This window comes from Myzus persicae, unplaced genomic scaffold (assembly GCF_001856785.1).
Source record: "Myzus persicae strain clone G006 unplaced genomic scaffold, MPER_G0061.0, whole genome shotgun sequence".
Lineage (NCBI taxonomy): Eukaryota > Metazoa > Arthropoda > Insecta > Hemiptera > Aphididae > Myzus > Myzus persicae.
The window spans coordinates 516332-532429 of NW_019104022.1; the positions used below are offsets into that span (position 1 = coordinate 516332).

The 16098-nt window shown below is 25.9% G+C and overlaps 1 protein-coding gene across 4 annotated transcripts in view; it reads left to right on the forward strand.

The window, feature by feature from the left end:
• The window catches only part of LOC111037701 (V-type proton ATPase 116 kDa subunit a), a 40773-nt gene extending 27473 nt beyond the window's left edge, over nucleotides 1-13300 (forward strand). Inside the window, exons 3-19 of one of the 4 annotated variants that reach the window (XM_022320414.1) lie at nucleotides 2269-2451; nucleotides 2518-2646; nucleotides 4041-4061; nucleotides 4439-4539; nucleotides 4821-4947; nucleotides 6233-6409; nucleotides 6489-6701; nucleotides 6773-6923; nucleotides 6986-7125; nucleotides 9668-9904; nucleotides 9981-10090; nucleotides 10168-10292; nucleotides 10356-10471; nucleotides 10544-10654; nucleotides 11909-12119; nucleotides 12703-12874; nucleotides 12979-13095. In XM_022320414.1, coding sequence (XP_022176106.1) covers nucleotides 2269-2451; nucleotides 2518-2646; nucleotides 4041-4061; nucleotides 4439-4539; nucleotides 4821-4947; nucleotides 6233-6409; nucleotides 6489-6701; nucleotides 6773-6923; nucleotides 6986-7125; nucleotides 9668-9904; nucleotides 9981-10090; nucleotides 10168-10292; nucleotides 10356-10471; nucleotides 10544-10654; nucleotides 11909-12119; nucleotides 12703-12874; nucleotides 12979-13078 — 2424 coding nt within the window. In that variant the 3' untranslated portion in view covers nucleotides 13079-13095. Of the gene's footprint in view, nucleotides 1-2268; nucleotides 2452-2517; nucleotides 2647-4040; nucleotides 4062-4420; nucleotides 4540-4820; nucleotides 4948-6232; nucleotides 6410-6488; nucleotides 6702-6772; nucleotides 6924-6985; nucleotides 7126-9667; nucleotides 9905-9980; nucleotides 10091-10167; nucleotides 10293-10355; nucleotides 10472-10543; nucleotides 10655-11908; nucleotides 12120-12702; nucleotides 12875-12978 lie in introns of all 4 variants that reach the window. The other 3 variants (XM_022320415.1, XM_022320418.1, XM_022320416.1) reach the window with 3 other exon arrangements.
• Nucleotides 13301-16098: the final 2798 nt, after the last annotated feature.

Here is a 16098-nt window from a genome sequence, read left to right on the forward strand (position 1 = left end):
AGATTTCCTAAAATACCATCGAGGCAACGAGGACAGGTAGTGCGGTTATCGGTCCTTGATGTTATCTGACGTGGGTCCCTGGCCACGAAAGCGCTTACCTCCCCACCCCTCCCCCCTAAATATCATATTGAATATTCCTCTGTCACAGGCATAAATCAATTTTAAAAATTACAATCTGGTTACATTGAAATGCATAAAACATAAAGAAAAAATATAAAAATATATAGAAATATAAAACCATAGTCAAACAACAAATGTATTTTTTTTTTTTTAACACAAGTTATTTATTGTATTATCTTGTGTAAGCAATATTTTTTTTTTCATTAAACCTGTTCAACAAAGAATTTTTAAAATAGATAAAGATAAACTATTATTATTAAATAGTTATATAGTTGAAAATTAAAACTTTAAAGTATTACAATCTATAAAATATTAGTTATTATATTTTTGAACTAAACAAAACTTACAAATGTCAACACTTATTGGTAAGTTATTAATTTACAAATCTTCATAGTTGATAGTCTTATTGAACATTTCAAATTTATTAGGAGTCTGGGCATTAATATAATTATAAAAATGTCTCATAAAATAGAATCAATTAATATGAATTAACATTTAAGTCTAATTTAAGCAATAATTTATTTCACCTTTTTTGTTACTTTATAGCTTACTGAAGTTATTAACTTAAGACCTAAAGCTAAACTAGCACAAACTAACTAGTTGACTTGAGAATAATTAAAAATAACAAAACCAGACTTATGAGTTCTATAAATTTCATAGTTTTTACATCAGTATGGCTAATTATTCGACAATAGAATTTATTTCAAAATTTACGATTTATAATTTATTTATTACGTTCTAACATTAAACAAAAAACAAAAAAATTTAAATAATGTTTAAAAAAGCGGGTAAGTGAATGTCGCTCTGCTGGACAATAGGTTACAAGTGGGTCACAGTAATGGATGGTGCTAAATTTGAATTAAATGATATAAATCATTGTATACAAAAAACGATTTTGAGCGGTCTGTCAATCTATAATATTACTTTGTAATTTAGTAAATTTGATGATATCATTGTGATTAAAGTAATTTATTTTACTAGTAAGCATTAGTACTACCCAGTAGATTACATTCATTTTTGCCAAAAAAGAAAATACATTTGAAAAGTCAGTATGTGTATAAAATAGAATAATATACTTTAAAGGTTTCAAGTACCCACAAATAATATTTTTAATTTACAACAAAATAGCATAAATCATTATTATTGGATATTTAATATGTAATTTTGTTCATATTTGAACATAAAAAAACTAAAAATAAAAATAAACTGTGCTTAAATAGTTTTAGGTTTTTTGGTTACAGAATAACCTACTTGCTTGGAACTTTGTTTTAAATTTTCAACCCTTACCTATGAAAGTTGAACATTTAAAAAAATTTTAACTAAAATTATTAGTAAATTTTGAATGATATAAATTTGTATACATTTGAGCTTTAAATGCTAATAAAAAAAATCGTACCTATATATTTTTATTATTTTTCAACTGATATTGTAAATATATATCAGGAGCCTTGTATTAAATTTCAAGTTTTTTGGCTCCACTAATAAAATTTTATAGACAATTATAGAAATAAAAAACTGAAAAAAATGAAAATTGAATATGTCCTTAAACAGCTGAAAACGAGTCAAAATATTTTGAAAATTGTATGGTGTATAGAAAATGCGGATGTAAACATTCAGTCAACATTACATAATTTTTTTTAGAGTTACATCCAAAACCAAAATTTTTACAACGATTTTATCAAAAACTGGTTTACCGTAAAAATTCAAATTTTTCCTTAAGTTTTTGTTTTTTTTCCTGTTGCTTTTGTAAACTATTAGGAAGATTTTACTTTTGACTCTCCAATGCACCAACTAGATTCACATTCCTACCAGGAAACTTGCTGTTGCTGCAAATCAAAGCACTTTTACTACTTCAAAAGGTGATAACAGATACAAAAGTAAAAAATAAAAAACACATCATTTTAAAATCAATACATTCATTGCTTTACTCAGTATCCAAAATAAAATAATGTTAAACAATGTTTACGTTTGGACGACCAATAACATCAAAACTGTAAAACTTAACTGTACAAATATGTTTGAACTTTGTACTTAATATAAAACTAAAACCAACTGTATATTAAAAGTCCTTTTATTATCTAAATAATTTCTATTATTTTAAAATATTATCATTAGTAAATGATTTATAATTCATAATTTATTTTACAGTTAAACAGCGAAATGAACGTCTTCCAACGAAAATTTGTTAGCGAAGTACGACGTTGTGATGAACTAGAACGTAAATTGCGCTATATTCAAGCTGAAGTGCACAAAGACCACGTGCATGTTCCTGTACCAGAAAGCAGCGTTTTCCCATTCGCTCCTAATCCAAGGGAAATTATTAACCTAGAGGTTAATATACTTTTATTTATTGTACATACATTTATATAACACAAATAAATTGTTTTTTTCTTTTAGTCACAATTAGAACGCACAGAGAGCGAAATATTAGAGCTTAGCCATAATGCTGTTAATCTAAAGTCCAACTACCTCGAGCTCACAGAACTTAAACATGTTCTTGAAAAAACACATGCATTTTTTGAAGAGGTAACTATTATAATATTTAATTTAACAAAATTAAATTTTTAAAAAAAGTTATGTATTTATGCATAATATAAATTGGCTAATTATTTTTATACTTTTTATATTGTCAATCAGCAATCTCATAATTATTTGATTCCGACGAATGTGTGATAAGATACATTTATAATAAATGATTAGTCATATAAATAATGTCTTACTATATATACCTAAAAATATCACTTAAAATATTTAATATTTTTAATAATGAATATAGGTATAATGTTTATTTTTCACACAATGTAATTAAAATTTTTTTTTAATTTTACGCTAATGTACTATATTGTTAGTTCTAACACTTTTTATAATCAGACTAAATTTACATTTTTATAAACTAAATAGGTACTATTTAATCATTATTATTATTTTTTTTATTAAAAATAGTTACACTTAGAGAGTAACAATGTTACATACAGCAATTGTATTGTGACTATTAAACACCTAGGTACTACAGAATTAATTATATAGTGTAATTTCATTAATTTAAATGTGTATTCAACATAAAATGACAAATATGATTAAATATTTGAATACCAGTATATATACATTGATTATAATTTTATTAATTCTATAGAATATACATATACATATAAAATTAAAAATTATATTATTTCAAGATTGATTTGTGAAAAAAAAATCATCGTGTATTTACTATGTATGTTATTTAGTCAAATTTGGTACACAAACATTACCATAAATCCTGTTACCTAACAATCATTTTTGAACACTTATTAAGTCAATAATAAACAACACTATAAAACTCTGTATATGTTAAATTCTTTATTACAAATATGGTAAAGAAATCTATCATTGTTCAATTGCATATCAAATAACTACTAAACTTTTATTTATAAAAATAAACAATTGACTATACATAAAACAACGAGAACAGTTATAGTATTAACAGAGTTAATAATTAGGTAATAAACAAAGTCTATAAATAAAATAATTTTATCAAGTTTTATAATTAAGCTACTTTTAAACAAAATATGAGGAGGTATAACTTAAAAATTCTTACCCAAATAATTGAAATCTTTATACTTTTCAATCACATTACAAGTATTATGGTTAAAATATAATATAAGTGTAAAAGTGAATTTTCAGAAATTATTAAAACAATTAATATGATTTTATTGTTCTTAAAAAAATCTATATTATTTTGTTTTATAATATAACCTAAAATAAAAAAAAAATAAAAATAGAAATAAAATTTGATAACTTTATTTATAAATACCTAGTTAAAATGTTATAAAATTGAATTCTTACCATAACAATTGATAAAATTATACCAAATAAGGTAAAAACTTTTCTCAAATGTCTCTAACTAGAAATGTTGTTTTTTTTCTTGTTCATCCATTGAGCTTGATATGGATTTCTTAGACGTAAGTAATTTTGGGTTTAGCTTTATTGCATGTTATTAGGTCTTGATATATTTTAAAGCTGTTAGAAAACATATAGTTTAAACAATTAAAAAATGCTTATGTTTTGCTATTAAACATCAAAAATATTTTGTGTACCAAATTTGAATTGAACACAGTTTCATTCATTGTTTTTTAGTTCGTACATATAATCTATTGTCATATTATATCATAATCATTTTACTTATATTATTTCAGTGAAATTATTTTAGTAGGCATTTAAATTGCTTAATTTAGTTTTAATTAAATGTTTATTCGCATATAGATTTGATACATTAGTGTTTGAAGTAGACATAGATTTTCTTTTCTTATTTGTCCTTTAGAGTTTCTCTTTTCAACAGCAAGACGGTGCTAGTGCATCAGGCACGGATTCTCTGACAAAGGCTCTAATCAGCGACGAAGCACTAAATAGTCAGTCCCAAGTCACTCGGGGCCGTCTTGGGTAAGTAAATTTCATTTTTTATGATCAAAAACAAAATTGGAACAATTAAATTAACAATGGATATTTTGTATTTCAGAACATTAAATACTACCTACTAATTTTATTCAAACAAGCTAATGTTCTTTTACATGTTATTAACAGTTCTTTGGGTGCCTATATTTCTCAAAAATAACTAACTTTTTTCCTATAAAAAATTCTTTTACGGACTGAAATATTAAACAATAAACAGCTATTCTGAAACTATCTAAATACATTGATTTTTATTATTATTTTTAAATTAGGTTTGTTGCCGGAGTCGTGCCCCGAGAACGAGTGCCTGGTTTTGAGCGTATGTTATGGCGTATCAGCCGAGGAAATGTGTTTTTACGGAGGGCAGAACTTGAAGACTCGCTTGAAGACCCATCTACAGTAAGAATTATACCTAATCTGAACATTTTCACTTAATAAATGTGTAAATCATCTTATATCATATAACATTCTGGTTAATCATAAATTAAATTAAATAATTATTTCTTCCATTAAGAAGACACCATACCTGCATGATTGTAACAAATTGTAAATTCTGAATAATTCATTTAACTCTGTTATGTTTAATTTTATAGTGAATTCCACATTTAGAAATAAAAATATTATGTAGTCAGTGGTGTAGGACTTTTTTATATATTAATTTTAAAACAAGTTGTAAGCATTTTAAAATATTGTAGATCATTTGTCCACCATTGTTATATAGTATCTACAAGTTAAAGTATGAATAAGATGAAGTTAGAAAACAATTCCTTAATACTCAAACGCTTAACTCTCTTAGTACGCATCCAGACTACAAATTTTAATTTTTTTTTAATTCATGCCTATGTACATAAATACAATATTTGGGTAATATTTTATTAAAAGCCATTTCAAATTTAATCATAACTTAATTTTTTTTTTTTTTTTATGAACTCGTTGAGTGGCCTGCTGGCTGGCTACTAAGTCTCCAGATGTAATTACTCCTCTAAATTTTTTATGAAAAAAATCATAAGCAGTAATCCATGCACAATGCGTAAACTCTAGTTAAACATCTGGATTCAATAAATAAATTGTGGTCACATGTATTAATTTAAATGAAAAGAATTAAATTCAGAAACCAATGGAAATATTTTCGACAAGCACATGAATTAATCATACTAACTTTGAATGATTGGTTGAGTAATGTATTATTATTTTTGAATAACTGTTTTCATTGTTATATCTTAATAAAGTTTTTTATAACTATTAAGAGCAAACTGCATTTAAATAAATTTTAAAAAGAAAACACATGGATTTAAAAAAAAAATCATAGTATGGATTTCAACATCACAATTAGTCAAAAAAAAAATTATATACATATATATATCATTACATTTTAAATGGCTCTTGTTCATTTTTGTTAAAAAGTCAAAAATGACTAAAAATATAGGTTTATGAATACTATCCAATCATAGTATCAAAAATAGGTGTTATTATTTTTTAAAAAAATATGGATCATATGGTAATGTTAAAGAACTTAGTTAACCAATTGTTTCTATAAATATGTATTTATCAAAAATTTCCAGATTCAATCCAACTCAATCTATCCAAGAAAAAATAATATGTTCCCTAAATCAGAATACACTGTGTATTTTTGACACCATATTTTAAATTTTAAATAAATGTCTATATTATATGATTAATTTAGGGAAACGAGATTTTCAAAACTGTGTTTGTTGCGTTCTTCCAAGGAGAGCAGCTCAAGTCACGGGTGAAAAAAGTTTGCTCTGGGTTCCATGCATCATTTTATAATTGCCCAAGTGCACATTCTGAAAGACAAGAGATGTTAAAGGGCGTTAAAACAAGACTAGAAGATTTGAATATGGTAATTTGTAATATCATATAGCCATTTTAATACTGCTTATTGACTTACTCAATTTAATTTATCTATTATTTGCTTTCAGGTTTTAAATCAAACAAGAGATCATAGGCAACGTGTGTTAACAACTGTAACAAAAGATTTGCATAATTGGGGTGTTATGGTTCGCAAAATGAAAGCCATCTACCATACACTTAATTTATTCAACATGGACGTTACCAAAAAATGTCTGATTGGGGAATGCTGGATACCAATAAAAGACTTGGCATTTATCAGACATACATTGGCTGAAGGCAGTGTAAGATCATTAATTTCTTATAAGTACATTTATCAGCTTGACGTATTATGGTTGCAATGTTTGTTATTTAGAAAGCTGTAGGCAGCTCAATACCTTCATTTTTAAACATAATCGACACTAATGAAAATCCACCAACATTCAATCGAACTAATAGGTTCACGCAGGGCTTCCAAAATTTGGTGGATTCATACAGCGTTTCTGGTTATCGAGAAGTTAATCCTGGTGAATTAAAACTGGTTACTTTTTATATATATTTTTTAATTAATATATTATTTTTTATTTAGCCTTATACACTATAATCACATTCCCGTTTCTTTTCGGTGTAATGTTTGGTGATGCTGGCCATGGAATAATTTTAACAGTGTTTAGTGCTTATATGGTTATATATGAACAGCAATTGTCTAAAACGAAGTCTTCTAATGAAGTAAATATAACAATGTATAATATTATTGTTGATGGTTTTTGTTACATGACTGCAGTGTTTGGAAAGTACGTCGTTCGTGAACACATGTTCGTATTTAATGAACAATACCCAAACATTACTCGTTTTTTTTAAACGACATTTATGTATTAATGAATTTAAACGATTTTTAAGACACTCAATTTATATACTATTTAATAAATATATGTTTAAATTATTGATTAATTATATGATATAATAATATTCTCTTATTATAATTCCTATTATAAAAAAATTTAAAAAAATTAAGTGAATGTGAACACATTCATTTTTGTAGTGGATGTTCCAAACACTGCATGATTGTTAGCATGTATATAAAGTATAAATACAAAGGTACCTGCTTAGGTGTTTCTTTTTGTTTCAAGTAAAATGTGAAAGTTATTATTTTTACAGAATGAGATTTTGTATGGTTATAAAAAATAGTAGTAAATAAACTAACTAATAGTATTGTTAGTGTAGATTGTTGATAGTAAAAAAATTGTACCTATTTGAGAAACGACATAAGTCACAAAATATTACAAATTGAGATATTGAGTGGAATATGTTAACACATTTTTGGTAACACATCAAATTATAGACAGATCATGTGTGAACATTTGCAAAAAAAAATATTTAATTTACCACTGTAAATAATCAATATGAAAAAGAAATAACCATGTATCACAGGTAGTGTAAAAACATCTTTTTCTTGTTTTCTCAGAATTTCCTTTTATGGACTTACGTCGTTTCTCAAAGAGTGGTTCATTTATACTTCCAGTTTGTTATTATTTTAAAATTTGAATTATTTTCATAACTATTAATATTTTCATATATGAGAATATATTCTTATAAATTATTTTTATTTAGCTTAATGTACCTATAAGAGAGTATTACAAATATTAGTGTAAAATAATATTTTTATGACTAAATGGTAATTTTCTAGTCTCATAGTTAAATTATTAAATTTATCATAAAATATTCTTCAATAATAAAAATAAAGGTATGAGTATGATAATGCATGTTGTGTGTGGGTCAGAGAGAAAAAAAAATGCGCTGACCTTTTTAACAAATTGGTTCTTGTTAGTACTTTTGAGAGGTGTAAACAGAAACTCCCAAGAGTTTTCAAGTGTTTGAGAACCATAAAAATATAAGGGAAAAGTGAAATTTTTGAGGCACTCGTTTTTGACAAAATCAATCCAGTTTTATTTTTGTAACTCGACAACTAATAACCTTAAATATTTTAAATACAATTTTCAAAATATTTTGACTCTTTTTAAGCAATTTTTTCGGGGTGGTTTTTTTTCTTTAAATGTCAATAAAAATATATTGACTATCAAAAAAATTGAAAAATTGAAAACGCAACGTACATTTTAACTCTTTTGAATACCATTTAAAAAATATAAAGTTTACATTATCACTATATGTTTTTACAAGTTTCAACTTAGCATTTTTACAAAATCTTCAAAATAACTTTTATTTTTTAATTATTTTGTACTCAAAAATGTTTAAAATGTTAAATTATTTTAGCTTGGACTTGATAACTTAGTACATATAAGATTTTTCCATAAGTAGTTCATACTGTCACCAAAAATACACAAAACAAAATATTTTTTTGTAGAAATTGTAAGTTGAAATTTGGTTGAAATTAAATATTTCAATGAAGAATAACAATTTTTATTTATTTTGTTGTAATTTATACTTGGAAATATTATTTGTGGGTATTTGAAACTTATAAAGTATGTTATTATATTTTAAATACCCAATGACATTTTCAAATATTTTAGGCAAACATTAATTTAACCTACTGTATTACTAATAGTTAAAAAAATTACGAGCAATAATATCATAAATTCATAAAATATTTTAGTTATATACGCTGACAGACCGTCTTCGCTCAGAATCGTTTTTCATATTTTTTGAATTATCATTGAATTGAAATTACACAATTCCATTACAGTGCCCTCTTCAACACTTACTGTCTAGCAAGCCGGTTTCCACTTGCACGCCTATTTTGTTTTTCTCGGTTTTTTTGAAAAATGCTGTGAATTATTTTTCACTTTTGACTCCCTAAATTATCAACTAGATTCAATTTGTTACTGGAAACAACCCTCAAAGCTGAAAAACAAAGCACATTAACTGCTCAAATAAATAAGGACAGTTCAATCAAATTACACACATCATCGTAAAATCAATACATTTATCGCTTCTCTCAGAATCTACATAATAATTTAGCAATTTAAAATAAAAGAAAAATTTTTAATACATAAAAATTAAAAATAAATGTTGTACAGTAGTAATAGGTATTGTTCACCTGTAATAATTCTGTTTGTTATTCATACCTACATATTATGCATGATTGCAATTTGTACATTATTTATAAATATAGCTATTTTTAGAGGTTAATATCTAGGTATTTATTAAAATTATCCTTCAAACAGTGACAGTTTTTTTAACCCTAAATAGTGTTGAAAATAATATAGATAGTATTTTAAAAATATTGTTTGATATGATTTTATTTATTTATTAGATTTGGAACATATTTTTTGGAGGCCGCTACATAATCTTGCTCATGGGATTTTTTTCAATATACACTGGAATTATATATAATGACGTGTTTTCAAAATCCATGAATTTATTTGGCTCTAGTTGGTCAATCAACGAAAATCCAAGTTATATCATTGGAAACAAAAGTATCACATTAGATCCCGCTACTGAAGATTATTCGCAAAAACCTTATCCACTGGGACTTGATCCAGTTTGGCAGGTAATTTAAACTTAAAACTGTATTTTACAATATCAATTATATCAATAACGATTTACAATAAAATTGTGTTCTTCAGATCGCTGTTAACAAAATAATATTTCTTAACTCGTACAAAATGAAACTATCAATAATTTTTGGAGTTGTTCATATGATGTTTGGCGTTGTACTCAGTGTTGTCAATCACGTGTATGTATATCATAAATGACTTCTAATACTTAATAGTGCAAGTAATTTACCCAAAATCATTATATTTTTTTTCATAGACATTTCAACAAAAAAATCAACATAATTTTACAGTTCATACCTCAAATGTTATTTTTGGTATTGTTGTTTTTGTATATGGTGTCTTTAATGTTCATGAAATGGATCTGGTATGGACCTCAAAATCGTATGTGTATTTAAATATCATTGTTATCATAAATGTTGATTTTGAAAGTATAAATTATTATAGCCTTAAAGACCAGCCCTAGATGTGCACCATCCGTGCTCATTATGTTTATTAATATGATGCTTTTCAAACATACAAAACCATTTGATGGATGTGATGAATTTATGTTTGAAGGACAAGTAAGTAATTTCAATCTCAAAAAATGATGTTTTTCATATTTTATTCATACTTAACATTTTTTTATATTTTAGGATCGTTTACAAAAAATCTTTGTTATAATCGCTGTGCTATGTATCCCAGTAATGTTGTTCGGCAAACCATTGTACATAATTCTGTATGAGAGGCGCCACAAAAAACATACGGTTTGTGATTTGTGTTAATATATTATAATTACTTTTCTAAGTGCCCTAATGTTAGACTTACTGGTGCAACCCCACAGTTGAGTGCCATTTGTCCCAATAATCTGTTTTATAATAACTACATAATATTTTAGACTTTGTTTTTGATGGTTAACTAGGAGTGGGATCCGACTAAACTACTTATTTCTTCTTTTATGCTTTTTGTGTTTGTCATTTTTTTGGCTGATTAATTTCATGCTTGTTCAATCTCTAATCTAATTTTCTTAATTCTAACATCACGTCTCATAGAAATAGAATTTTTTTTCTGTGGTTTATAGGTTTGAGACTGTGAACTTTTTTGAATTTAGTTTTTCATCAATAACTAACCATATGTGCAAAAGAAACATCTTCATTGACTGATTTTGCATGATTTTGTTGTATTCTTTGTATTGCTGTAAATTTTTTGGATGGGATTTTCTACAGTATTTTTGTTAGCCGATCATTCATTTAAACTAGTGGTGTGCCCTTCACTACATTTCATATACTGGTATTTTAGAACAGCAGTTTTGAGTGTGACCAAAACACAGGTTTTAGATCATAATTTATGTTGTCCGCTTGTCGCTGCAAATACTCAAAGAATAGAAGAAGTTTCATGGTAATCCAATCACCACTCTTGTTGTTAGGGTCAACATTTTTTTAATTTAAATGTTCATAACATTGTGTACAAGATGTCTTAGTTAATAAAATTCTCCTTTAATTGCACAGAAGATTTTGGGATATAATCCTTAAGTTACCACAGATAACATTTTTCCTATTTTAAATTGGTATGAGTGATACTCAGCTTTTTTCTCTTCTAGTACTTATATAGTTTGTCGAAACCGATTTTGGCGCCTGTTAGTATTTTAATTTCACCATTAGCTAAAGTTTTCATTTGTTGCTCATGCCCTTTAATTTTTTCAACTTTAAGATAAATCATTAAATGTTTTGAATCATTTTCACCTCATGCCAACAACAGTTAAAGAAAGTTTGTGAATTTTTTTAAAAATTCTCAAGATTTCTTCCGTTCCTTAGATTGTTTTTAGGAGGGCTCAATATTTCTCTGGAGCTCCCAGTAGTCATCTCAAAAATCTGAATTTGTGATTTCTCATTGTTGCATCACAAGACTAGCGTCAACTATTATATGAAATTTTAAAATAGTATAACATGTTACTGCAGAATGCAATATATATGTACGACAAATAATAATTATGTATGTTATGTATATCTTTTTATATGTAGTCGGATAGTTGCGGAGAGTTGAACGGGAGCATCGAACTAAAAGAAACTGAATTGAGCGGCATGCTTAACAATGCTGCTGGCCATGAAGAGGAAGAACCGGCTTCTGAAATATTCATTCATCAGTCCATTGAAACCATCGAATATGTGTTGAGCACTGTTTCCCATACAGCTTCGTATCTTAGGCTTTGGGCGTTATCTCTAGCACACGCACGTGAGTTCACGTTTATTAGTTCATAATTATCTGTTAACTGTAGTGAAAAAAAGGAGGTTTATGACATGTCGTGATTTTGTCGGTGGTAATGACAAGTGATCTGATGGTGATCTGAGAGATAGAGTTAGGTATAAAGATTTATGGTGATCCATTTAACACTAATTTTATTGAGTTGATTTAAAAAAATATTTTTGTACAATTTTAAGTGGTCCAACAGTACTTAAAAAATGTTCTGCGTTGTCCTTTTCTAGATTTTCTAATATTTTAAATATCAACTGGTGTTATTATGCAGGATATTTTTCCAAAAATGTTGTCAAATGTTTTGTACTTTACTTACATAATAAAATGTATGGGTAGATACAAAATAATCATGATTAAAAACAAATATTGTAAAACTAGACTTTTTTAAATCATGAAAATTAATTAAAAAGATAAGTTTAACAGGCTGAATAGACCATTGCAGTGTATTGTATGTATACTGCTTACCTTGAATATTATTGTTATTATAAAAGTTACGATACCTAATACTTATACAGATTACTATATTATTGTACCCATCATTTGTATGCAATTTTAACCACAGAACTATCTGAAGTATTGTGGAATATGGTTTTGAGATTGGGACTGACCAGCGAGACGCATTGGGGTGCTATCAAATTATACATAATGTTTGGCGTGTGGTCTATGTTCACACTGGCGATATTAGTCATGATGGAAGGCTTATCGGCATTCCTACACACGCTCCGATTGCATTGGTACGTATTTTTAATTACCTATATAAATTATAAGCAATATTTATCATCCTATAAATCTTATGTTATTATATGATAAATTTTTATTTGCATATTATAATTGTTAGGGTTGAATTCATGAGCAAGTTCTACATTGGCAACGGACACGCATTCCAGCCATTTTGGTTCAAACATGTGCTCGAAAATGAAGAAGCTGTCGAGGACTGAGTTTGCTTTTCATATACTTACTTGTTTCACCCCAATACTTGAACTTCACTTTTTATTTTGAACCAGTTAGATTTTTAAATGTATAAAAATAATTTTTAATTTTTTTGATTCGTTATTGTTATACATAATATGTTTATCGTTGTTGAATACTACATTGTATCAGGTTTATTAAGGGTAGGCCTTCTCTCTATATTTGTATACAAATATTGTCTTTTTATTTTGCACTGCCACTAACTTACTGAAAAAACAGCTTTATTGCTTATATACTCTGGCCATCATATTGCTATAACGATTTTAACATTTCTTATCGCGCATATCATAATATTACATTTTTATTATTCATGTCAACAATTCAAGGTAGCTTATATTTACAGGGTATAACGGAATGACCTGGAAAACTAAATAATTTTTGTTCTGATCAATAATTTTTATTTTTTTGTTATATATATATTTTATTGACATTTGTGTTACATGTATATTACAACACTTTATTTTTTAATACTGAAAATAAAAAATATTAAATGAAAAATGTTTATGAAAAATTCAAAATAATTTGTTTAATAGTTTAGAAAATGTTCGTGTGTACAAAAATGTATCTAAGTCAAGTGGTTTATTTTTTTATAATATTTTGAAATAAGACTCATTAATTTTAAAATTAATAACTTTTATCAAAAATTTTAGATTTTAACAAGTATTTACTTGAAAATTCTCATAAAATATTTTTTTAGGCTTATACGTTTCTAAATATGAAATGTTTTTACAGCTGGATCAACTTTATTTAACAAAAATAATGAGATTTCAAAAAATTGTAAAAAATAAACTACTTAACTTAAATAGATGTTTTTACAATTAACATTTTTCTGAACCCCAAAATTACAAATTGGCTATAAAGAATTTTTTCAAAAAACAATTTCATTAGATTTAAAATTATTTATTTTCAAAGTATTAGAAAGGTTAGAGTAAGTATTAAAAAAAAAATGAAAAGCGGTATATTATACATGTTAAAAAAAGTATCAATAAATTATGAATGAAAAAAAAAATGTTTAAATATTGATTAGAACAAAAGTTATTTAATTTGTTGGGCCTTTCTGTTATACTCTGTATATATAAATAATTATAATCAAAACTGCTGCTCTTTATGTTTAAGTCCGATACAGGTGGACACTATTGTGGTTATTTTTCTCTCTAGTTTTTATTGTTGTACAGGGTCCTGACTTATGATACATCTTTATACGATAACAACGTGATAAGTAGGTGACTTTATATTATTTTCCCCTCGTGTTATATTTGCTATCATACCAACACATCTTTTTTTATGTATGGAAGAAAATGTTCTTGCATGGTGCATACTATACAATTATTGATTCAATAGTGTAACATAGTTAGTGTATAATTCATAACTATATTTTATAATACACTTGTAAACAATTTAAAATCTACTTGACAATCATGATCACGATTTTATTGTGTATATCTACCCAAACCCCGATATTCTAACATTTTACATTTTTGAAATAATATTCAGTGCCTTAATATATTGCTTCAAATATTTAAATTGTATGATTAATTATACCCATGTATACAGTGAGTGATTCACTAAACATGCTCAATACTTTTGTGATTAGATAATGGCATTTCTATTACCCCATCACTGTTATTATATTATATTATACTATATTATAGTGAGCGTGTTTAGTTAACCACATTGTGTATAGGTGTTACATTAATAATGTATATCGTTAATTTTTATTAATTCATTACATTCGATTAGTATTCTAAATTAAGATTAAGATAAATTTTTGCCAATTACTTCATAGGTAATTACTATAATGAACATAACATTTTTAGATTTAACTAAAATATTTTTATTTATTTTTGACAATCGAATTAATAGGACGTACTACTAGGTGCTTTTATATCGACCGTGTGTATCTAATAATTATTTACACGGAAATTAATTAGTTTCATAGGAAAGTAAATTATATATTTGTGTCTGACAATCCACTTTTAAAACTTCGAACATAATCATGCATTTTCATAATATAATACAATAATACATTGTACGTATATTTTTTAATTTATCTAATTTTAAACAAATTTTATATACTTATATCTTATGCATATGAAGCAATACGTTTTAAAATTATTATTATTGTTCATATATATTATACAGGTACATATGTAAGTATAAAAATATCTATATTTTATAACAATTGCAACGATGGACTTAGTAGAAAACCAAAACAAAGAATTATACATACAAATGTTGAAAAATTGTTTCGTTTTAATGTTGTACTCTTTAATGTCAAAAATAATGAATTGAGGTTTACGGGGAAAGGGCTGTATGAAGCACATGATTCAAATCTTTATAGTGCTTACAACTCCTTGTCTTATTTGTATAAGCATCCCATCTATCTGTAGCTGTCCACCGTTGCTCAATTGTTTTTCTAGCAATAATATTAATTAATAATTAATAATACATATTCTAAATATAGATTTTATCTTGTTTTTTATACAAATTATATGTTAATTGTACAACGATTACAGATTATTATATATATATATATTATAAAACATATTTATTTAGTTGAATAGGATGATCTTATCTTACATTAAAATAATAGTATAATTTAGAATTAGGTAATACATTTATTTGAACGTATATATTGTTATTTAAAACATAGCTATACAGACATTTACCGTCTATTACCGTATATACCTAATGCTCAATAATCGGAATTTAATTTTAGATAAATTCGAATTTAGATATTATTTTAACGACGATAAGATATTAGGTTTAGTTCATTTTCGTGTACATAAAAATACAATATATTATAATTATTCGGTAAACATAAAAATATTGTAATAACATATAGAATGTACCTTATACGAATCGTCTATAACAACAATATATTATATTATATTATATTATCTTGTAAAGCTTATTTGTTTTTTTCATGATTTGTGAAAATTGAAACGTATAGAGATCACGTTTGAAAACTGAATAAGTAGTGATTAAG